At 34.7% G+C, this 25444-nt stretch overlaps 2 protein-coding genes across 3 annotated transcripts in view; one reads left to right on the top strand and one right to left on the bottom strand.

Moving 5' to 3' along the window:
* LOC129246350 (guanine nucleotide exchange factor DBS) overlaps positions 1-25444 on the bottom strand; it is a 238453-nt gene that overhangs the window by 61271 nt on the left and 151738 nt on the right. The window lies entirely within an intron of this gene.
* On the top strand, positions 13080-19254 carry LOC129246351 (uncharacterized). The gene is made up of 11 exons (XM_054885106.1): positions 13080-13137; positions 13218-13468; positions 13536-13692; positions 14041-14288; positions 16036-16171; positions 17646-17754; positions 17825-17902; positions 17991-18338; positions 18403-18505; positions 18578-18686; positions 18745-19254. Exons 1-11 carry the CDS (start codon positions 13080-13082, stop codon positions 19170-19172), a joined length of 2025 nt encoding a protein of 674 aa, XP_054741081.1. The 3' UTR covers positions 19173-19254.

Here is a 25444-nt window from a genome sequence, read left to right as displayed (position 1 = left end):
CCAACGTTCTCTCTGTGAAATCCGAATGGTACTCACGGCGGCTATGGTAGCCTTATAATCCCCATTTGTTTGTAGGTCAGGCAAAAGTATTTCTGAAAGAGTATATTCCGAGTAAAACACCAAATTACAGTGCAACAAAATGAAAAAAAAAAAATCATTCCAGGGTTCTCATAGTATTTTTCGGATAGGTCTTGGGAAATAAGAAGGCATTTACTAAATATTTATATCTATATACATCAATTTAATACCACCTTTAAGTTCACAGTTCTCATTTCATATCAAATTCTGAGATATTGTAGTAAAAAGCATATCTGAAATCATCCAAAACTATTTGAAATACTTATAAATCTTATTTCAAAATATTGCTTAGGTCTTCACTTTTAATTTGAGGCATGGAACTTGAAAATAATAAAATAATATTAGAATATATTTTCTTAAGCCTTTTATTAGAAATTTTTTTTTTAATCAAAGCGATTTTGAGTGACTTTAAACTTACACTTTAGTGTATCAAAAGTAGGGCTATTGGATTTTATACCCATAAGATTTCAAAAATTTGTAAATAGTCTGATGAAAAAGTTAAATATTTTGTTGACAAAAATATTAAATAGTTTGCTTACAAATTTTGAAATCCTTAACTCTATCAAAATGTTGCACCAATTGCCTCTTCTTTGCACGCGTTGACGCTAGTTAGAAACACCGAGAGCGGTCAGGACGTCGTCGTCTTGCTCTTTCCAACGTAGATGAGCATGTCCTTTTTTGCGAATTCCACCAGTGCATTTTAAAAAGAGCACCTTATTTGGTGGAGCGTTATTGTCCACTCGTTCAACGTGACCTAGCCAGCGTAGCCGCTGATTTTTGATGCGCTTCACTACGTCGATATCGGCGTACAGCTCGTGGTTCCATCTTATTCGATATGTATTGTTCACGCAAATTGAAACATAGATCTTGCGAAGAAAATTTCTCTCTGAAGCTCCTAAATAAAAATCGACTAAACGCAAATCTACGGCTAAGAACTGAAGTATTACGCGTACACGCATGGGGAATGTGTAAGCTGCTATAACAACAACAGCATCCCTAATTTATGCGAAGGTGTAGTTTTATATTAAAAATAATTTACAGACCATTAGTTTAAAAGTCATCCAATACATTTTGTAGAAATTATTATAGTGAAGAGAATTCCAGAAATAAAAAAATCAATGTAGAATTCGAATTATTTATTTCTGTGTTGTGCACAAATGTTTTTATACATAAATATATTATATTGAGTGTTTAGTTTCAAAGGATTACACCTTGACGTGCGCACTAATTTTTCAATCAGGAAGTTTTCCTACGTAACTCTACAGTAGATTAGTCTCGCCAAATCTACTTAACACCCATCCAAATTGATGCTGATTACGAACAGTAGATTTTGTTTGACTTTACCGAATCAATGATAAAAACTGAGAAATAATAAAAAAAAGTATTAGCAACTAGCAAATTGCAGCATGTAACTAGTGAAAAACATATCCAAAAAAGAAGCAAGCCAGCCAAAAGAGAAAAACTTTCAATTTCAATTAGAAAACTTATGTGTTTACTTTAAGCGCACCTCACGACACAATAATTTCTTTTAGCTGTCTCCTCCGCACCGTTACAGCGTTTCACGTCACGCTTGACACCTCAACTGCCAACTGTGGTTAATTAAATAAATACGGACATGCTTACTTATAACATTTTTCAACATACCCAGTAGAAAGTATTATTCTGCAGTTAACAGGGAAGCCGACTGAGTTCCATGAACAGCTGATCGAATTTTTACAAGGTTGTTTTTACCTAAACGTACTCGTGTTCTGCAGCAGAGTAATGCCGATCGATTTTGATAGTTTGAGTTTCAGGTAAAAACGTAAATGCACATAAATTTATAATTCGCAGACAAACGAGCTGATTTGTCTTTGGAAATGTACTTATCTAGCAACTTTCTTAATTATCAGAACTTTAAGTATATAATTATTTTATATTTCAATGCAATAAATTCTTAAAAAAATTGTATTAACGTACGTACGTATGTTGATCTTATTCACCCAATAAATTTAAATTCATGTACCAAAAATTCCTATTTTGAATTCGTACAGATATTTACATTATAAGTATTAGAGGCCAAATCATTGTGAGTTTTATTAAAATTATATTTAATCATTATTTTGAGATTTTAAAATTTGCGATCAATAACAATAATAAATTTCTAAGTTTCATTATTTTGTTTAGAAAATATAATCGTATATTGAGTTTTATGTTGTCGTTTTTCGAGTATTATTTCTTCGCTCTGAAATAATGATTATTAATATAGTTAGTAGCTACTTTTTTGATCAGAAATAGATTTTTTTTTAGTTTTAATTTGTCATCAAGAATAACGGTTACGAGTTTTAGTTCTCTTATCGAAAATAAAACTAATATTATTTTATTTTGGGATTTTGTTTTTTGCCTAATCGAAAAACTCAAACCGCTTAAATACATGAATATATAAAGTGTGTTTCATAACTATAGCACATATACTTATTGACGAATTTTGTCAATATATTTATTTTTTTACTTTCATTATTTTTATTTAAATTTTTATTTGATTATTTTTATTTACATTCTTATTTTATTTCCATTTATTTTTTGATTTAATTAATTATCAGAGTTATAAAAGAATGCAGTCGAGCGCGAACAATTAGTCACTTGATTTTGTAGAAAATTGCAACCAATTTCTCTATTCTATGACTGAAAATAAAAAATATGAAGTCCCCATTCAGGCAAAATTTTTGTGACCAAGTATTAATTTTTAAAGCCTTTTGTTTAAAATTTGATTGAAATCATTCAAATGAAGTCTCTTTTTGAAGTCAATTGATTGAATTCCCTTTTCGAAGTCAATTGTAATCATTTGAATGAGGTTTTCACTGAAGTCATTTGCAATAATTTGAAATCAGGTATATTTGGGCTGTAGTCAGTCCTACATTTTACCTGTTGTATGTGAATAAGTAATAAAGTAGAAATAAATATTTATTTAATTTTAATTTCTACTTTTCTACCTTTCTTGTAAAAAAAAGATTTTTTAATTATTATAAATTTGCTGTAATAAGCGACTTGCATTATGAATTATGTTCGGTAAATGCATCCATGGTGAAAAGGTTTCAGAGATGTGGCCAATTTCAGACCGTTAACCGGCTCTCAACGATTTTGAAGGAATTAACTGATTGGTTGACGTCACATGGGTCATAAGGGGGGTTTGCTTACAACAAAACTGAGATTCTATTGGTGATATAAGAAGAAAATGAACACAGCCATTACTTCGTTGCTGTCTAACAACGACTGATTGGGCGAGAGCGTGATTGCATTGAAAAGTAAAGTCATTTAATGATTATCGAAATACAGAACAAGACTTCATTGTTTTACTCTTTAGCCAAAACTTTAGTCACAGACAGCATTCAAAAAGTCAAAAATTGAAGTAATTGATTATGACTTCAACTGATTTAAATCGCATATGATTGCTCTCATTACAACCCTGAACCATATAAATCGAATTTTTAAACTTTGTGCAAATTAAAAAAAAAAAAATTCAACAAAACTTAAAATTTTTTAATAAGAACATTTTTTTTTTAATTTCGCTCTAATAAAGTGTAAGTTTGGAGGAACTCAAAAATCCATATAAGGCGTCGTCGGGGAAAAAGAACATTTTTTGCAGATATTTAAAACACTCAAACGGAAAGTCCACATCGACAACATTTCTTGCTGGGTGCATGCATATGTATGTAAGCATATACAAATATATGTGTCCTATGGAATTAAAAGTAAGTCGCTACTGGGTATTTACAATCATAGAATATATACAATTAATATTGTAGACAAGCAAATAAGCACACTTGAGTACCGATACACAAACATTTACAGAAATACGTTGTACATATGTACAAGTAAATGCGTTTATTCGTTGGCAGCCAGCAGTCAAAGCGCAAATGAAAGTAATTTGATGTCACTGCGGCTAACTAACCACACCAAGATTTCAGCTCAGCCTCAGAGATAGCAATCAAATGCTGGAAGCTATAAACCAACAGCCAAACTACCTATCAACAATCTTTGTGTAACTTCTATGAACGAGTACATTGCAGTTTCTAAAGAAATATACGTATGTACATACCTACAAATATATGAACGTATGTCTGTCGGCTGATTTACTTTTAATTTTACTTTTCCATTCATACCGATAGCCTGAGCTCTGCCACTGTGGGCTGCAAGAAATTGAAAACTGCAGTAACAAAGAAATTATGCCGTGACTAGCTATCTATGTAGATACATATTTGTACCATGTATGTATGTATATACGCAAGCAAGCATGTGTGACATGCAGCTGTGAGTTTTCCCCATCTTTCTTAATTATAATTCCCTAGTCGAAGTGTGATGAAAATCTTTTAATTTTATTACTTATCATTTTTTGATCGTTCACGCTTAAATATAATATATACATATGTACTTGCAAGTGTGTAGGTATGAATGTGGGAATAACTCATATGAGTATCAATTGCAGTTCGGAGCAGGCGCACAAAGCCTTCAGCTCGAAATATTTGAAGATATTTACATACATTGGTATGAGGTCGAAAACAAACGAGTCGAAAAAGTTTGAAAGATTTTAATTAAAGATTTGAAGAAAATAGACTGATTTTTGGCGCCATGCTGTTTGGGTGCGGTGTCATGAAAATGAGTTTGATAATGTTTTTGGTAGATGTTTGGTAAGCAACATATACTGTTTTCTGAGAAAGGTCAAAGCACATCTTGAAGTTTATACACATATTAAGCCTTTACTTTATATTTATGGTGTGACGTTTTAGATAAAATTTGAATAAGTAGTGATGGATTGGATTTAAGATTTTAGAAAAAAAAATATTCTCACGCACCACCGCGAAAAATTAATAGCACGCCAATTTTGTATATGAAGAAAAAACTGTCAGGAAAAAAATTATAGCCAAAATTAAAAAAAATCCTTCTAAGAGTTCTAGTTAAAAATTGTGGTATATTTCTCCACGCATACAGGAATAATTAGTCAGCATTTGACACATTACTGCGATCAATTCTCTTTCCACTTTATTCTTCCTCCACGTTTAAGGAGCTTTGCCGTATGCTTTGGGAATTGTCCTGTTGGACGACCCACTTTAGTGATATTCCGCACAAGGAAAGTGGAAAAGCATCCCCAGACCATAAAATAGCCACTATATATGATTTCTGATACCGTTGGCTCCGTGGACGTAGGATGTTGCATTTGCCATTACTTGCTACCAAACTTAATTTTGGACTAGTCGCGAAAAAGACATTTTATAAGTACATTTTTTACAGTTTATAAACGATTTGCAACCAATTTTGCTGGTTTCGTTTCCAAATTAGCGTTTTTTTGCAGTTAACGACGGTTAACTACGCGAATCAGTCAGGCGTCGAGCTACAGTTCTTGAACAGATTCGTAACTGAAGCTTTTTTACCAACTGTGGATCTCTTTTAAGTGGAAATTTTTTATCTCTTTTACAATTCCAGCATCAGTATTTTTGGTAAACAAAGTTCCAATTGTTTTGACGCGTAGGATTGCCTCATGAACCTTTGAACTTTTTTCGAATATAACCAAAAACAGAAAATATATGTCAATAATCATTTTAAAACATGTCCAAAACAAGAAATAAAAAGCATTTTGAGCGACAAAATGGCTTTGTTACAAAAAAAAAAAAAGAAAATGGTGCTTCAGTATCAAATGATTTGTCCGATACAGTATATCTACCATTGTCATTCTCTTTATGACAAACCAACCAAAAAGAAAAACATAAACATTATTTTTTTTGTTTTAATTTGCAAAACTACATTTACTCTTCCAATGTTATAACTTATTGTGTTTTACATAGTTTCTGTTGAGCTACAAAAGATTTTAAATTTTATTCAACTAATCTGAATTTTTAATAAATTTCATTGAATTCCTACAATAAATATTTTTTTAAACCAAGTCAAAGCTTTCAATGTCATTGATTTGTCATTTGAAAGAGTAATCAAATTAAAGCTGAAATGTTTACTCGCTTGCTTAAGCTTCACTCGCTTTTATTAAGAAGTAAATAAAGAAATACAAATTAATACCAAACCACGGAAGCGACATTAGCAATAAAAATATATAGGCCAATTGTCAAACGAAGATGAGTAGCAATCATTCAACACAACAAATAATGAGTTAATGCTCTTATTAGACATTTGACAATGTTTACAAATCTACACATTCATAAATGTGTTGCATTATTTTGTATTTGTATTCAATCAAAATTTTACAACCTTCCCAATTACATATGCATCATATCTACTACAAAAATATGGCAAATAGGTATTATAGTTTGCGCTGCCAATCCAACTGAAGGTTGAAAAGCTGAAGAGTAAGCCTCGGCGAAGAAAAAGCGATAATACTCCTTTATGTCAATGATATTGTTCTCCTGACGGATAACCCTAAGGTCATGCAATCCATGATTAATAACCTAAGAAATACTGCGCTGAATGGAAAATGGAAGTAAACCCAAATAAATGAGAGATAATGTTCTTTAGAGGATGTGGATGACTTTCCCAGACAGAGAAATGGTGGTACCAAGGTAAAGAAATTAAATTGGTGGCAGAATATAAATACCTTGGTGTCATTCACACATCCAAAATGGCATTCGGCAAGCACTCAGAAGCCAGAAATAGATCAGCAAAAGCTAGTATTAATAGCACATGGAACGATTTTTTAGCGAAGCCATTACTCCAAGCGGTAGGCAAACTTATGCAGTGCAAGTTTGGGGTTATGCTTTATTTGATGAAGTAAATAAACGCCGTAGCCGAATGGGTTGATGCGTGACTACCATTCGGAATTCAGAGAGAAAACGTCGGTTCGAATCTCGGTGAAAGATCAAAATTAAGAAAACGTTTTTTCTAATAGCGGTCGTCCCTCGGCAGGCAATAGCAAACCTCCGAGTGTATTTCTGCCATGAAAAAGCTCCTCATAAAAATATTTGCCGTTCGGAGTCGGCTTGAAACTGTAGGCCCCTCCATTTGTGGAACAACATCAAGACGCACACCACAAATAGGAGAAGGAGCTCGGCTAAACACCCAAAAAGGGTGTACGCGCCAATTATATATATATTCAATTCACTTCTCCTACAGACCCGGTTTGCTCAAACTTTTGCACAATTTTTCCGATTGTACGCACATTTGGACGATTAAATTGACCGAAAAAATCACGAAGAGTGCGATATGCATTTTGATTTGAACGCCCGTTTTCATAATAAGCCTGAATAACTTTAACGCGCCCAACATTTAAATGATGCCATTTTTCATATATAATTGTCAAGCGCCATATTTTAAATAAAAATAGTGAACCCTGAAATAATCTACATTTTTACATCTTTTATTCTCTGGGTGAATGCCATTCGGTTGCTTCGGGTTCGAAACTCACAGTAGACATGAAACAACAATTAAAAGAAAAAGTTTAGTTTTTTCTAATGACGTGCGCTTCTCGGCAGGCAATGGCGAGCCTCCGAGCGTATTGCTGCCATTAGAAAGCTTCTCTTAAAAAGTACCTGACGTTCGGAGGAGGCATGAAATGTATAAAAATTTCATAACTTCCAAAAAAAATATCCATATGCAAGTACACTATAATAGAAAAGAAAATATCACACTCGTAATTGGCTCAGTGAAATTATGGCAAGTGTACGAACACGTAAATTTTTTTAGTGCTAAGATTATGCTCGTATTTTCGATTTTGTAAAGCTTAAACACAGATGATAAAAATAATTGTCTAAAAACAGGCAATTGAACAAAGTGGTAAAATATTATATTTAATGCTGTATTTATGGCGGCTAAGTTTTTTCCATTTAACCTTTCTCTTTTTTTGTTTAGGTTTTCTATGTTTTTTGTTTTTTTTGGCAGGCGACTTTATACGATTTTTTGGCAATTTCTGAGCACTTAAAACTTAATTATTACGTCGATTTCGAAGATATAGTAGATATGAAAATCAAAAACAAAGGAAAGCAAAGAAAACAAAAGAAAATAAAAAACAAATATAAAAACTGCAAACAAAGTTAATGTGCAGTGATTATTTTCACTGACTTACTTTGTTGTTGTTGTATTTTTATACCATGAACATGAAGAGTTGATGAGCTGTAGCGGCTGTTTGTGTTGCCACACTGGCCATAACTTCGAGCAATATCATGACTAGCGGCTGGCAGCTGACAGCCTCCAACCGTTTGCTGCCGACCGACAGCCGCATAAGCATTTACACACTCATAAATACATTTTACTTTTATTTATGACTTAAGCTAACATTTGCCTCAAAGTATTAAATGCATATGAATCAAGAGACTCTTTCTTTGCTAGCCCTTTTTAAGTGTCACGCTGCGCATGCGCATTTGAACTTTACAGAGCAGCAATTGCGCTTTAATCGGTCAAGCGAAAGTGGCGGTAAATTTTGGTTTTCAAATATGCGCAAATAAATTTAAAGCCAATAATGTTTTTTTTTATTGTTTTTTAAACATATGCATATGCGTGGGTTTTGTAAATCAATTGTAGACGTTTGCCTAAAATGAAAAAGTGATTAATTGTGAAAATGTAAGCATTTGCGAAAAGTGTATCACACCATTGACTTAATGAGTTAATTTATTTTATTTACAGCATTTAATATCAATGCATACATATGTATGTAGGTATGATATGTAGGTATGTCTACTTTTTCGGCACTTTTTTTTTCTTCTTTCTGCTGCCTTAGCTTGACAACTGAATGTCTTATGACGAATATATAATTGCATGCAATTATGTATTTTTGAGTTGAGTTAACTGATTTTTGTTAGCAGATTTCTTTTGCGGCAAGAAAAAAGTTCAAATTTGGCTAGTTCAGCATTTAGTTTTCACTTTCACGAAAGCTGAAAAAATTGATGAGAAATTATGTTTAATTACTCGTATAATAGAAATCTAGTGTTTGTTGCCGAACTTGGAATAAAGTAATAGAGTTTGAGAAAATCGTAGAAATATTACCCTTTATTGGCGGCACGCTACAAATCTTCTACATTTTCGTAAGCATAAACCCTATACAATTTGAAAAACACTGCTTACTGTTAATTTAGAATTTCAAATTATAAGTTCTAGCTAACAAATCTTATACTTGCCCTAACCTATATTAATTCATACCCCTGCGATTTCTTCTCATATACAACCCGTTGCAAACCTAAAAAAATGCCACTACTTTTTTTATAAAAATATAGTACATACTATAACAAAAATCATATAATGCACAGCTTCTAACTTGGCAATTTCTTTTTTGAATTTCATTAAAACTTTTAAATTTTTAATTAGAGAAAATGATTTTTTTTGGGTGCACAGTTCTATAGCCCATTGAGTTTTAGTACTACAAAGTGCAAGTTTCAAATAACTACAGAGTACTGTTGATTTTTGAGATTTTTTTCGTTGAGATGCGTCATACCCTTCTTCCATAGAATATACGAGTACTTGCTCTAATTTTTTTATATAGGAGAAAAAACCCTAGTGGCTAGGTGCGTTTGTGCCTCGTTAATTGTCGTTGAAAAACGTAAACTAATAGGAAATTGAAATCGGATTATTTGAATGGGTAATTTGTTGGAATAATTGGAATTAGGGAATTGAAATATAATCCCTTTTGCCACAAACAGGTAAAATAGTTGCTTTAAAAATATTCGTTTGCAATTTTTTTAACCCGCAAACGAGGTTTTAAATTTTTTAAAAATACTATCGGAGCTCCAATTTTTAATATGATTTTGTATGTAGGTACTCCTGAAGCTTTTAGGTCATTTAAAAATTCGACTGTATAAAAAGTTAGTTCACCTTCACTAAAAGCTGAATCTATGAAGGTATACGTCACTTAATTTTCGTTTTTTCCCAGAGTTGTGCAGTTCATTATAGCTGGGCGCTCATTTCTCGACGACAATATATGAAGTTCGTATGCAAAGTAAAACTTCAAAAAGTAGGTGCACTCGTATTTTTAGTTATAAGACAAAATCAAACCTTTCTGAATTAAAAAATTTGTGGCAACGCCATTAAAAATATGCTTTTCCATTAAAACGTTCTTAATCAAAATTTGGCTGATTCCCACATTCTAGTACGTAATTTATCTGCACTGTGATTCAACTGATTCACTATTTTCGCCTTAAAATCTAGGTGGCAGCGCTATGCATACATAATTTTCGGTATATCCGAATTTGTATTTGAATTTGTTATTAATTAAAATTTTTTTTATATAAAATCATATCTTTAAAAATAGTTATTAAAGCTTTCTTTACTTTTACATTGATATACATATATTTGATATATTTTATTGTAAATAATATATTTTTGTAATAAATTTCTCAATTTCTAAAAAATAGGTGGCAACACGAAGTTAATATGTTTTTTGGTAAATGATGTCTAAGCACCTTTCAGCTCATACCCATATCTTATTATTTAAATGGAACTCCTTTTTTTTACAATTAAGATCATTTGGCAACACTAAAAAAAAGTGTTGAATAAAATAATTTAAAAATATCTGCTTGATACCCAAATAATAAATTACATTTCTTTACACAAAAACAGGTTGTCACCTAAAACTAGTACTATACATACTATCGAATGGTGTAAAAAACTCTTCGAAACAAATTTCTCTGTTTTTATATATCTGTACATATGTATGTAGAGATAATACGCTGAAAGCCCCAACGCCTTGTAAAGTCCTAGCTTTAATGTTTGCTGGCCAAACCTATCTCAGAAATGAGAATGGCGTTTGGATAACATATTGACCCACTTGAGGTAGCTTTGAACATTTTTATTTTTGGCAAGTAGCATACATATGCCCTACAACTTTTTAGTGTGCCATTAGAGCATCCTATTTATCTAAGAATGCCTTAAACAGTTAAAAGTTATACGAGTTTAACTGGTCACTGATAATAAATCATAAATTAATTTCTTTTCACCTAAAAAGTATCACTTAAATAACCAAATTATATCACTTAGCCGTATATTTTGAAGACAAAATTAAATTAGATGTGCCCATTTACATGCAATCCATTAATTATTGCACGTTTTCTCATTTTACTTCGAGAGAATTTTTACAGATTTGGTATTTTGCTTTATTATTTATTGTTTGACAGAGCGTGCACATGTTTACAATATTAATTGTATAGGGTATCCCATTAAGACCACTTGTTTTAAATTTGACGACACTTTATTTTGTCGGACTTACAACGTCGTTGACAGCTGTCACCTTGTGCCTTTTTCGAGAAGTCGTGGAGGATCTGGTCACCCATCACCGTGTTCAACGGATGAAAATGTCGAAAAAGTTAAGGAAATGGCCCTGGAAAACCATCATTTAAGTTTGAGAAAGGTAGTGACACGTAACCTTAGCGTGTCTCACGAATCAATTCGCAACATTTGACACCATCAGTTGGGCATAAGACGCGTGGCTGTTCGACTTGTTCCAAGAGAATTGAATTTCTTTCAAAAAATGCATCGGAAGAAGGTGGCTGAAGACATGCTTGAGCAAGTGAATTCGGACCCAACGTTTATTCAGCGCATCATAACAGGGGATGAGACGTGAGTATTTGAGTTTGACATGCAAACCAGTCAACAGGCGGCTGAGTGGCGCTATCGACATGAGCCAAAACGAAAAAAATCACGTCAAGGTCGGTCAAAAGGGGAAGTTATACTACTCATTTTCTTTGATTATTATGGTGTTGTGTACTTGGAATTCATTCCAAATGGTTCCACGGTAAACAAAGAATATTATGTGGAAGTTATGCGACGCTTGAGAGAGAATGTGTGAAGGAATCGGTCCAAATTGGGGAAAGAAAACGCATCGATCTTGCACCATGATAACGCATTGTCTCACAAAGCTCTTATTGTGAACACTTTTTTGATCAAAAACTCGAGAAATATCATCGAACAACCACCGTATTCACCGGATTTAGCCCCCTGTGATTTTTTCCTTTTCCCAAAACTTAAATTGCCACTCTGCGGACACAGCTTTGAGTCGATAGAGGCCATTAAGAAGAATTCGCTGAGGGAGCTGAAGATGATCTCTTCAAACGCGTTTAAAGGGTGCTTTGATGACTGGACTAGAAACAGTTTTTTTTTAATAGCGGTTGCTCCTCGGCAAGCAGTGTCAAACCTTCGGGTGTATGTATATTTGCCATAAAAAACCACACGCCTTTTGGAGCCGGCCTAAAATTCTATATCTCTCTGTTTGTGTAACAACCTCAAGACGTATACCACAAATAACAGGAGGAGCTATATATATAGTATTGCCGGAATAACGCCAAACATATTGGAAAGAATCAATAAAAATTGGACTGGCCGCTTGAAGAACTTCCAGCCATATTGCATGATATGATATTTTATTGAAAATAAATACAGAATGAATTTGATATCTCACATCGGTGTTATTTAATTTAAATTTATTTTCCTATCGTTCTTATCTGGCCACTCTATAATAACATAATTTAATAATTCAGTTTTTGTGTAGTAAATCTAGTGCTATTCAGGCTATTAGCCAGTAAACTTGCGATACACATATTTGAAAGCTTTGGAACGCAGCCCTTCTTCAATGAATGACGAAGAAAGAACACACGTATCACCGACTCCATTCTAATGGGCCAGAGTGATTTAAGCACAAACGCATACATACATATGAATGTATTTTTGTAAGTCTGCAAATATATTGCGGTTACTATACTAATTTCACATGTTAATGTTTAATTTTTCCAAATGAGCAAGTCGTCTGAACTATTCAACCCACATTTTCTACTGCCACTCTACTATTTGCTAGGCAATTTGGCAACTATCAAAATTGCAAATGGCTTTATTATGAACAAAGAAACGTTATGTGACATACAATGAACAGTTAATTGTTCGGTAAACAAACCTAGTATTTTTTTTTTATTTCAGCTATTTTCAAAGTTTTACGAAGTCTGGTAAATAATTGGCTTATATTGCAAGGAAAAACGCTGACGAGGGCCAGTTCATTTGGAGACGTTGAAGAAGTATTCTATTTATTATCTTGAAACTGTTTTGATTCGAAAATGTTGCCAATAAATTTATTGCACAGCTTCTATTGGTCAAGAATGCTTGATGTGATAAGTTAATGTTTACTCTGTTGCTTTTTTTTAATTTTATTCCAGGAATATATTGTACTAAATTAAAATTCTACTTTTCCACAGTGCAAAATTATCTTTTGTCCACTACAACGTGTATCATTTGGTCTGAAAATGAAGAATTTTCAATCAACTGGCAGAATATAAATCCACCAGCCGCTGCAATCGTAAATATTCGCTTGCATAATTTGGAGGTATCTTTTCCTGAAGATATAGTTGATTTTGCCGCCAAACGTGAAGAGCTTCTCAATGATTATGTGGTTTTGAATCCACTGGTGGAGAAATTGACTTTGTCAATCGAAAAATCGCATTGTGAGGTAGATTTGTTTATAACTAATTTGAGACTGTTGGATATTTATATTACATGCATTTTCACTATCGCAGAATTTTATAACCTTCCAAATGGATATTCCAGTTTTCATTGAAGCGATTATAAATGCAAGTCGCTATTCGATTTGGCGTTCGGTAAATAATAAATTCTTATTCGTCTACAATAAGGATGAATTGCTGGACGATCACTTTCAACATCACTTTTTTGAAGGTAAGTTCGAGTTGTCTGATGGTTGCTAATACAGGAGCTCATCAATTAATTTAATATTACGAGTTTTATTCGCGAAATAGCTACAGTGAGAACTATCGGAATTTTAATTAAATTTTGGAATCCGATAACACCAGTTTGTAATGAAAAATTCACCTCGACGGAAAATTGATTTCTGGTTAGCTAGACACGATAATTATAACATTGTTTTAGAAATTTTACGAAGCACGTATTTTTTGTGTTTTTTCTTTTTGTATTTTTCACTTTTTTATTTCTTTTAAAACTCTATATATTGAACCTTTTGCCTGTTTTGAAAAATCGAGTTTAAAAAAATCGTTTTTCATTTCACAGATCAATCAAGCATACTTCTTATTGAGAGATCGAATACCAACCCAGAAATTTTCGAGTTGAAAACAAACAAATTTGTTGGTCTACGTGCGGATAACCCCAAACAAATTTATTCGATTGATCGGTTCAATGCCTCAAGTAATACTTTTCTGCACAGCAACGTTCTCTTTCCGGACAAGTTGGAAAACTTAGAAGGCCGCGAAGTGATTATGGCAGTTTTTGACTATCGGCCAGATGTCGTTTTGAAATATGTGAGTAAAATTTTTTACCTTACATAAATACAATCCGTAAACTTTCTAATCCTGAACGCACTTATCTTTGCGTGATGTGACAAATTAGTTGGGTTAAAATCTTAAATCAACAAAAAAAAAAACAGATATGCCAAATAAACCAAATTTTAGATGAAATACACGACAAAACAAGTCTATGCGCAGAGATTGACTTAGACAGGATCCTCCGGATTGAGCGATTTGCCACACTGAGCGACGGTGAGGCGACAATCAAGGCACTGTCATTTTGTGAGATTAAGTCTTTGCCAGTCCTTGAGGGTATCGAGAAACTGAATTTGTTAGGAATGCACAATCGCATCCTGGTAATTTGGGTCGCAGGGCTCAGGGGTATAACTGGGAATGAAGTGGCATTGGAAAGATAGGCTGCAGACTTGTCATAAATAGGACCCGATCCCTTCTTTGCTATGGGACAACACACCGTCAAGGCGAAGCTTTGGAGTGAAGAGCTAGGGTTGGCTGGGAAAACCTCTCTAGGGGTACAACCAAACGAGGTTTACAAAGTCATAACTCTCCCCAAGGATTAAGTGAGAGTACTCACGGGGATTCTCACAGGCCATTGCAGACTGTGAAGTACATAAACGAGATATGGTTCTGACTCGTTTCTAGGACCAATTCCAGGAGACTTCAATGCACCTTCTCCTTGAATGCAAAGCTATAGCGCGGAGAAGCTTGAGACATCTTGGCCATTTGCAGCTAGAATAAAGTCACATACGCTCAGTCCAACCCAGCTCTATCTTAAGTTTAGTAAGGGCGCTGCGTCTGGATGTGATGAGTAGAGGGCACAAAAGATCATGGAGTCGAAGTGCAAACCTAATAAGCGCTACAATATTGAAAGGGTTCGCAACTTTTCCAGGCCAGCGACCTCGGTTACTTGGCATTAGTTAATTAAGCATTCGGAAAAAATACATAGAAAGTATTCCCGAATACCAAATAGTAACGAGGTCATATATGTATAAATACAAATTTTACCATTTATTTTTTTTATCTGTATTACAATGGAGACGTAATAGTAATAACGCTACTAAATACTGTTAAAATTACGGAATTTTAGGCATTCTTTAAAATATATCAAAAATTAAAACGAGATGCAATGAATATTTGTGTGACGAACAAATTTTGACAAACTAAATTCAATTTTAAGCTGGCTTATTATTCCAGTTTCTTCTGATGTTAACTTATTGTAGGGGCCAACCCAAAGGCACTTAGAATAATGTGATTATATACTCGTATAAGAGTATTCGTTACCTGGCCACCGTAGCCGAATGGATTGGTATGTGACTACCATTCGGAAGTGCACGGATTCGGATCACCGAGCATGAAACATCATGTGATAGAAAATGTTTTTCCTAACAGCGGTTGCCCCTCGGCAGGCAATGGCAAACTTCCGAGTGTAATTCTGCCATGAAAAAGCTCCTCATAAAAGCCATCTGCCGTTCGGTATCGGTTTAAAACTTTAGGTCCTTTCATTTGTGGAAGGAAATCAAGACGCACACCACAAACGAAGGTGATGTATATATGTTCTTATTCGTTACCCACGCTTCTGAATATGTTATATGCAGTGTTAGGTTCAGTGAAGAAATTGAAAGCATTTTTTAGTAGCCTGAAAGTGTACGACGTCATAAAAGATTTCAATCCTGAGTCAAATGTATTACTAACTTTTTCTTTGTGTTTAGCATTTTCTCAAAATTTTGTTTGATTTCTGTTTTAGTACCCTGGTGCACCATCGCGTGACAGAGCCTTTGCAGTAGACGATGTCAATGGTGATGTAGAGATCGATGGCACAGAGGCCAGAATACTTAAGGAATTTTGCGTGAAACGTAATTGTTCAGTAGATGTTGATACCTGTAAGTAACCTACTAAGATTGAATAATTAAATTTAACTTTTCAGAATTTTCAAAAATATTAAAAAGATAGGTTGAAGTGTAAAAACCCATACGAGTTCTTTCGCCATTTCCTTCATGCTTCCTCTTAAATCTGTATACGTTGTGTAAGGGACTCATTTTTCCCCCTTTTGCACATTTTTATGGTAAATCGGTAAAAGAAACTATGTGATCCTTACGTTTTAGATTTATGATGTGCTCAGTCTCTTTTACGGAAAAGTACAAAAAATACTCATACGAGTTAAAGTGGTATACTTGTCATAAAATTCTACTATAGGTGCCTTAATACACCAACGCTTAAAACTTAACTTAAACGCCAGCTACAAATTGACCCTTACACTCTTTGTGGTGTTCCAAATATTTGAGGCGCCTCGACTCGAGCTAGGACATCGAAAAATCCTATTGAACCTCTTCCAAATTATGTTAATTTTCGCTACTCTACGTTGCTGAATTACTATCGCTTAACATTTCTAGGTGTAGATTTGGACTCTGCCTTACAGCATCTAATTCCATATGCAGCGAAGGGTTCCTGGGACATGCTTCGTATAACTACCCAACATTTTGCATATCATGACTCGCGAGTCGGAGGATTAGCAATTTACGAGTAGGGGCCGAAACCTACAACTCCATGCAATCTCTGTGCGATGTGAGATCACTGTTGACCAACCAAGTGACACTAACCCAAGTTAACTTGAGCTGAGAGAACTTGCAGGAATGCGATATTGTTGTAGCAGTGATGCAAAGGCATCGCATCTAATCATGCCTCTGTTTGAACTTTTAGTACAGTCCCTTACATAAGTCGTAAGGGCGCTAACGTAGTTTGCCTTCTAGTCAGGGCCATACAAATTTGATCCGTATATAAATATTTACGAGTATGGAATTGTGGGTTCTCCTCATATCTCACAAAGAATTTAGTCATATTCAAGAGCCCAGCAGAGCACTGATGATCAAGAGGGATCGACACTTAATTCCTATAGCTTTGCATATTAAATATTTAGCAGACCACTAGACTATCCAATATTTTTAATCACACCACTTGCTCTTACGATTTCTTCCCCCCTTTGCAGAGTTATAAGAATAGCATAATTTTTTTGTAAAAATGTAATTTCAACTTTTTAGAGTTTTTCTGGGTAAGTAGTTTTATAGCCCTTACTAAATGCAAACATTTTTTTTTATATACATAAATTCGCGCGTGTACTATGAGTTTTCAAAAATCAACAGTACTTTTTAATCACTTGAAACTTGCACTTTGCACTTAAAAAATTTCATATAAAGTTCGAAACTTAGCGTTGTATGGTTTCTTCTTATAAAAAAATAGTGGCGTGTTCATAGTTTTGCAATGGGTGTATAGGAGAAGAAATCGTAAGAGCACGAATCCAAAGTGGTTAGGGCAAGTACAACTTTCATATGTAAAACAACTTGCTCACCTTAACTGCAGCTGACGCCTATGACTGGGGCGTTGCTTATAGGAATATGACTGGAGAGGCTGCTTTGGGTATGATTGCCAGAGGCAAAGCAGAAGTGGGTATGAGCGCCATGTATACCTGGTAAGTACGAATATCTGCATAGCTGTGCTAGTAAGGGTAGTCGAATACTAAAGTGATTTTTAATTCATAGGTATGCCGATTATGTGGCTCTCGACATGTCGATGTACATTGGACGCTCGGGAATCACCTGTGTAGTGCCGGCACCTAAGTACTTAAAAATTATAAAATATACTGATTACCTACTTTTATTAATATCTTACTAAATAGGATTTTCTATTACCTATTTTCTATAATAGACGTTTAGCTAGTTGGTTGCTACCGATTGAACCTTTTCAGCCTGCACTTTGGGGCTTCGTGTTCGCTTGTTTGTGCGTCGAAGTACTAGCGCTGCTCTTCATAGATCATTGCAGTGCAATAATTAAAGCTTTAAATGAAAATTCGCATTCCACAACTAAGAATAGTTGGCTACATAATTTTGAATATGCTTTCTCGACAACAATGCTGTTATTTGTCTCCCAATCGAACAAGGGCGCCATGGTGGGTTTTACACCAATAAGGGTGATGCTGTTCGCCTGTTTCTTGAATGACATTGTTGTAACGAGCATTTATGGTGGTGGACTGTCTAGTATACTAACTGTACCTAGGTAAATTATGCGATTAAATATAATTTACATTCAATACGTTTTGCAACCTACATTTTTTCAATAGCATTGGACTAGCAGCCGATTCGGTTGAGCGCCTCTATGCCTTTCAACTCAAATGGGGCGCAGATTCTGAGGCATGGGTGGCGGGCATACGCGACGATGAAAGTGTAATTTTATTGATTTGTGGAATGATTTTTATTGGTATGAGAATGTTCTTGCTTGTTTTTAATTTTTTTCAGGAAATCATGCAGGGTCTGTTGCGCAATTTTAAAATTTATACGGAGGAAGAGCTCAAAGAGCTGGCTCAAACTGAAGAAATGGGATTCACCATTGAACGTTTACCTTTCGGTAAATTTAAATGCAATACACATTTATTCACAGCTCTATCAACAAAACATTTTTCCAGGCCATTTCGCTGTGCAGGAACATTTGACGAGCAGCGTTTTAGAGAAGATGAAAATTATGATAGAGGACATTTATTTTCAGTACACTGTCGCATTTACCGCACGCATGTGGCCGATGTTGGGGCGCTTCAATGAAATGGTTTTCATGTGGCATTCTTCTGGCTTAGATAAATTTTGGGAGTGGCGCATTGTTGCTGACTACTTGGATGGTAATATTCAGAAGATGCTGATGGCTTCACTGTATGCAAATTTGGATGATATTGGACCGGTTAAATTGGGCATGTCGAATTTCGTGGGTATGTTGTTGCTTTGGTCGCTGGGTATAATTTTTGCCTTTTTGGCTTTCTTGGGAGAATTATTATTGGCTCATTTGAAACGTGTGAAGAAAGTGGCTGCAAATGAAGAAATTGAAATAAGGGAAATTCATTAAGGTAGTAGAGAGTGTGAAGGGAAGTACCAACAAACGGTTATTTGTAGTTGTTTAAGCCTTTTAAATGTAGTTACTTAGTAGCACAAATGAGTAAAATATACAAAAAAAAAAAAAATTCAGTACTACTGACATCATATGTTTTACATTTAGAAAATTCTGTATGGAAAAAGAAGCTCGATGGGCGATTACCAAATGAACAGAAAGGTAGAAATTTAATTGACCAAATTTCCAACTACGAATCTCTGCTCAGAAAAGCTACAGTAGATTCATTGTAAAGGCAATAAATCCCCCAGTCCTCCATACAAATATGTACACCTGTATTCAAAATGGTAGGAGTGCGACGAATTACCAAGTTTTAAATTCTTTTTATTCATTTTTTATTTTTTATTTTTTTATGTTTTTTTTTAAGTACGTGCATTCTACAACAAAAACCGTATAACTGAAAGTTTTAATCTTTCCACGAAATTGACAAAAACTTTAGAAATTTAAAAAAACATTAAAATTTCCAACTTTTTATCAAAATTTTATTCAAAGTGCACATTTCAATTGGTTCAAAATTCTTGTAGATGTTTGTCAACGGTTTTCGGCAATGGGTCCTGGTAGAGGCGCAAAAAAATACACGTGTATCGGCGATTTGAAAGTTTACGTTTGAATTTTTTTCTACGGGGTTGTGGTTCGAGTTTCTCAAACCTTTGGAAATCGCGTGCGCATTTTTATGGTAAATCGGCATAGGAAACTATGTGATTCTTATATTTTAGATATATGATGTGTTCAGCAGTTCTACGTAAACCACCACGGGACAAATTTTTGTGGAACATTTAACCCTCTAACTCCTCAATTGTGGGAAAGTGCAAAAAATACTCATAATAGAGGGATAAAATGTACAATAAAAATGTTATTTAGAAGCGTTGTACAATTGAACCCAGTACTATATATATTAAAGAATTCTAATAAGCAATTTCCATTTTATAATTTAACACAAATATTTGCCATACAATTCTATTATAAATTACACTAAAGCTTAAAATTAAATTTAAACGCCAGAAATAAGCCAAAACGAAAAATGTGAAAAACTTATATTGATGTATATTATGTAAATTTTATCAAACAATTTTTTCAATATAGTCAAACGAAAGTTAAAAGAAGACTATTCCTATCTTATTTTTTTCTTTGCATCACTTCTTTCTATGTACTAACTCCACCACCAAATTAAACAGCAACTTATAGTTAGCACCACGAAGAAAATTACATTAATAACAAATTTCATTATTTCCGAAAAGTAAGTGAAACTTTTTTAAAAAAGCAAAAAACAGAATTAGTTTTTTACATGCAAGCAACCTTCACCTTGTGCAGCTATACTTATAAATCATTTAGACATTTTTGTCAACTGTTGCTTGGTGGAGCATCGTTTTGATTTCAGCCATCCTACAATTCGTTTCTAGACTGAATCTGCCTCAAATGTAGTACGAGTATAAAGAGCATGAAGAAAGTTCTTCAGGCATTAAAAGTGTACTTATAAATTGATTTATGGGTGTACAAAGCGAAAGTGAAATAAATAAGCGAAGCTAAGCACATATTACAGATACTTTATAGTTCTTCCTCAATTGATGACATACACACTTTCTAAGCCTCTCATCAAAAGTAACAAGAAAAAACCAAAACAAACATACGCTGAAAAATAACTCTGGTTTAAAGAAGTATTTTAATAAATCGTATTTTACTTCCGGGAAATATGCACCATTTAGTATATCCGAACAAGGAGGAATAAACAAACACTGGTTACTCAACACGAACAAATGCTTATAATTATGTCTGCAGGATTAAGTTTACCGAAGACAGTATTAGTAAAGAGGCCCTGAGATTTTTCTTTATGGAAGGTTAAAGATTTAAAATTTGAAAAGTGCGAAAAATTGATCGGCAGTTTATAAAACGGCTTAAAATATTGTATAAGACTTTTATAGAAGCATTTAAAGAGGAGTTATTTGTACTACATTTTGACGCTTCAACTTCTACCTAAATGCTGATTTGCAACATTTTCTCAAAACTGATATAATGAAATTTCATTAAGAGGGTTAAATTGTTTCACAGAAATTTTAAGTAGATTTTTACTGGAGCTCATTGGAGACGAAAACTCGTACGGTTTAACACCTTCGGTATAGATACATTGCAAACATACGAGGTGTGTTCAAGAAGCATCGCGTATTTTGAACTTTCGCAGCTTACGTATATTCGAATTTCGATTTTTTTGTGGCAATATGTTGGTACTCATGCCGACTAGTTCGGCCATTTTGAATGTACTCTTAATTGTTGAAAGCTGCTTTGCTTGCACGTGTTTCGGTTCGTCTTCGATTTTTACCTATTCAAAAAGATGGATCAAAGAACCTGTATCAAAAATTGTGTGAAAAATGAAATTAAGTGCAGATGCATACCGAATGTTGACTCTGTCATACGGAAAAGCTTCTTTGGATCAAAGCAACGTTTATCGGTGGTACAAAATGTTCTCAGAAGGCCGAGAAGATGTGAACGACGAGAAGCGTGCCGGACGCCCGAGCACTTCAACAACAGACGAAAAAATGCGTGTACGAATGCGCAGACGAAAAGGAATATGGATATGAATATGAATACAAATAGGAATACGACAACAAATACAAATACGAATACCAATATTAATATGGGTGCGAGTTCGAATTCGAATACGAGTTCGAATAGGAATAGGAATAGAAAATCGAATATGAATATTAATATTAATATGAGTACAAATACGAATAGAAACAGAGATTCGAGTTCGAATATGAACATGGGTAGGAATACGAATACGAATCTGACTATGAATATTTGTATGAGTACAATTACGAATATGACGAATACAAATAGGGATAGGAATAGGAATATGAATATGAGTACAAATACAAATATGATTACAATTCCCAGAATTTTGTTACTTTTGCTTCTTAGAATATCACGACAACTGATTCAGCTTATTGTAAAACTTTTTGCTTTGTAACAAATTTTAAACATACTCCCCTTGCTACTAGGAAGATAGATTTATAATTGTTTGAAAGTAGCTAAAAGTAGTTACATGTCTTTGGAGGATGGTTCCATGTGTAGAAGTCCACTCAAGTGGGGAAAGTTACTGATCGCCATTCACTTGGGAGTGGCCAGGACGATTCTTCTGCATATGGTTCAAGCAGCTCACAACGTTTGGGATTAGCCCACGTATCCTCTGGGTAGCTTCCGAACACCCGTACGGGAGTGAGCTAACGTGAGAAGGCGATGCATTCCAGGATAGCTGGTTGTTCGCTGGGTTTGGGACCCGCCACTTAAAAAGCCTCCCCCCAATGAAAACAGCAATCCCCCCCAAAAAAACAGCGTCGATTTCAAAGCTGCATTCGACAGTACGAAGAGGAGTTATCTGTATGCCGCGATGTCTGAATTTGGAATCCCCACAAAACTAAAACGGCTTTGCAAGATGACGTTGCTCAACACCAGCAGCGCCGTCAGAATTGGGAAGGACCTCTCCGAGCCGGTTGATACCAAACGAGGTTTCAGACAGAGTGACTCGCTGTTGTGTGACTTCTTTAACCTGATGTTGGAGAGCATCGTACGAGCCGCAGAACTTAATCGCTCAGGCACAATATTTTATAAGAGCGTACAATTGCTGTCGTATGCCGATGATATTGACATTATCGGCTTTAACAACCGCGCTGTTGGTTCTGCCTTCTCCAAACTGGATAAGGAGGCAAAGCGAATGGGTCTGGTGGTGAACGAGGACAACACAAAGTACCTCCTGTCTTCAAAGAAACAGTCGGCACACTCGCGTATCGGCACCCACGTCACTGTTGACAGTTATAATTTCGAGGTTGTAAAAGACTTCGTTTATTTACCGATAACAATGTCAGCCTTGAAATCCAACGTAGAATCTCCCTTGCCAACAAGTGCTACTTTGGACTAAGTTGGCAAATGAGTAGTAAAGTCCTCTCTCGACGAACAAAACTAACCCTCTACAAGTCTCTCATCATGCTTGTCCGAACGTATGGCGCAGAAGCTTGGACGATGACAACATCTCATGAAGCGACGCTTGGAGTGTTCGAGAGAAAGATTCTGCGGAAGATTTTTGGACCTTTGCACGTTGGCAATGGCGAATATCACAGACGATGGAACGATGAGCTGTATGAGCTTTACGACGACATAGACATAGCGCAGCGAATAAAGATCCAGCGGCTACGTTGGCTGGGTCATGTCGTCCGAATGGATACAAACGCTCCGGCTTTGAAAGTATTCGATGCGGTACCAGCTTGGCTTCACTTGGTGTGTCCAATTGGCGCCGGTTAGCACGAGAAGGAAACGACTGGCGCGCTTTGTTAAACTCCCGTAAGCGGTTATCGCGCCAATTAATACTCGTAAGAAGAAGTTACATGTCTTTAATGCCATTGTAAATATAAGTAAAATTGACAAAGATGTATGAAAGTTTTCTTAAAGCTTCTATTATTATAAAAGAAATGCAATTTTGCAGAACATTTTTTTTAACTCTTCGTTGGGTACCCGGGTGTGGCCAAACTGGCTTTTTCGACTTTGCCAGCTTACGACTTGGGCCTCTAGGTAGCTTCCTAAAATTTAGGATAAGGATCCTCGAACAGAACGAAAAAAGGTCAGACCTGGGTGCCCAACCGAAGGATTTAAAAAAGGTGTCCAAAAGAGGGCTAAACTTCTACAATGTTTGAAATATGGACTTATATGCTTTTTGCAGAAGAATGAACTAAATTTCAATAAAAAAAATTATTATATAAAAAATTTTATATAAAAGTTAAATGTATTAATTAAAATTAAATGAGAAGTCTCTGTATTGCAGTTATTTAACACAATGTATAGAGTATACGATTTCGAATACGAATACCAATATTTAAGGAAATTTTAACTTCACTAAATGATGTATTGTAGATACTTATAAAATTGGGTAAAATAATTCAAACTCTGCTCCTTTCAAAGTTACATAGAAACAGCTTAGTGAGGGTTAAATGCTCTAAAACCATGTTTTTTTTGCAAAAATTGTATTGCACCATAGTTTCAAATGCAGAAAAACCATTGCACTCAAGTAACTTTACCTAAAAATTTTTGCTCTATAATATTTTATTATTTTCCATGCGGTAATATTGACACTGTATGTGTGTGTAGTAACACTCATGGAAAGTTAAGGATTACGAATAAAAACAATTTTTTAAATAAATAAAAATAAACAAATTCAGTGCAGAATTGAAAGTGAAACTTAAGCAATCATATGGCAAGTATTTGCAGTCTCTCAAAAACGTCAACAACGCCACAAACGCTTTCGTAATACACACAATTGTCGGTAGATGGACGAACATGTAGACCTGTTGTTATTTTTGTTGTTAGCAATAATAAGCGAAAGACTGACGGTGCTTGCTATAAAGATGAACAATAACAAATTTCTTTTTTACTTAAAATAATTTCATATTATTATTATAAAATGGCATTTGTGTTTTTTTGTTGTATAAATTATTACAATAATTTTAATTTGAACGTAGCTTAGCCGAAGCCACTCAAGCGACTAACTAACAAACAAACCAAGTATTTGGAGGGGTAATTAAAACTTCAATGAGCGCATAATTGGTGGCAAAATCGAGCGACAGTAGTTCGGCATGACCGAATGCATGACGAAAGTGGCAATGTACAGAGGAGGTGCATACTTATGTACATGCATGTGCGCATAAGTACTTTGCGTTTGGTCGTTTTTAGCTTATTGCTACGGGTTTTATTTTTGTTTATTTTTGCAGAAGCCCATAAAGAAAGGAGAGCGACGACGTGCTGAGCATGCAGACAATTCATAATTCAGACATTCATTACAAGTATTATGCAAAAATATGTATGAATATGCTTATTATCACATATAAGCGCATGAGTTGCTTAGTGAGTGTATGACACTTAGGGAATGCCACGCTGCTTGCCATAGTCGTTACCACGCCGAAACAGTTTTCTACAGCTCGATTTGTGTTTTTCTTGTAGCAATAGAGAAAATTGCCACCGAAACGCAATGAAAGTGTTTCCTTTTTTGTAGCCGTTACTTTTGACACAAAACAAAAATAAGAAAACTTGTGCAGCTTATAGTGCCGTCTTTCAATCATATGTCAACTGCCGCCCATTAGCGCATCAGCTGGAGGCCTACTGTGGACGTTGTACGTTCTGTCTCTGGGGCTTTCTTATGCAAAAATTTCACCTTAATTACATAAAGAGTTTGCCAGCTTTTCTAATTTGAG

This window comes from Anastrepha obliqua, chromosome 4 (genome assembly GCF_027943255.1).
Source record: "Anastrepha obliqua isolate idAnaObli1 chromosome 4, idAnaObli1_1.0, whole genome shotgun sequence".
Classification (NCBI taxonomy): Eukaryota; Metazoa; Arthropoda; class Insecta; order Diptera; family Tephritidae; genus Anastrepha; species Anastrepha obliqua.
Note: the sequence above shows the minus strand (reverse complement) of the source record. Positions and strands in the feature narration are given on the sequence as shown.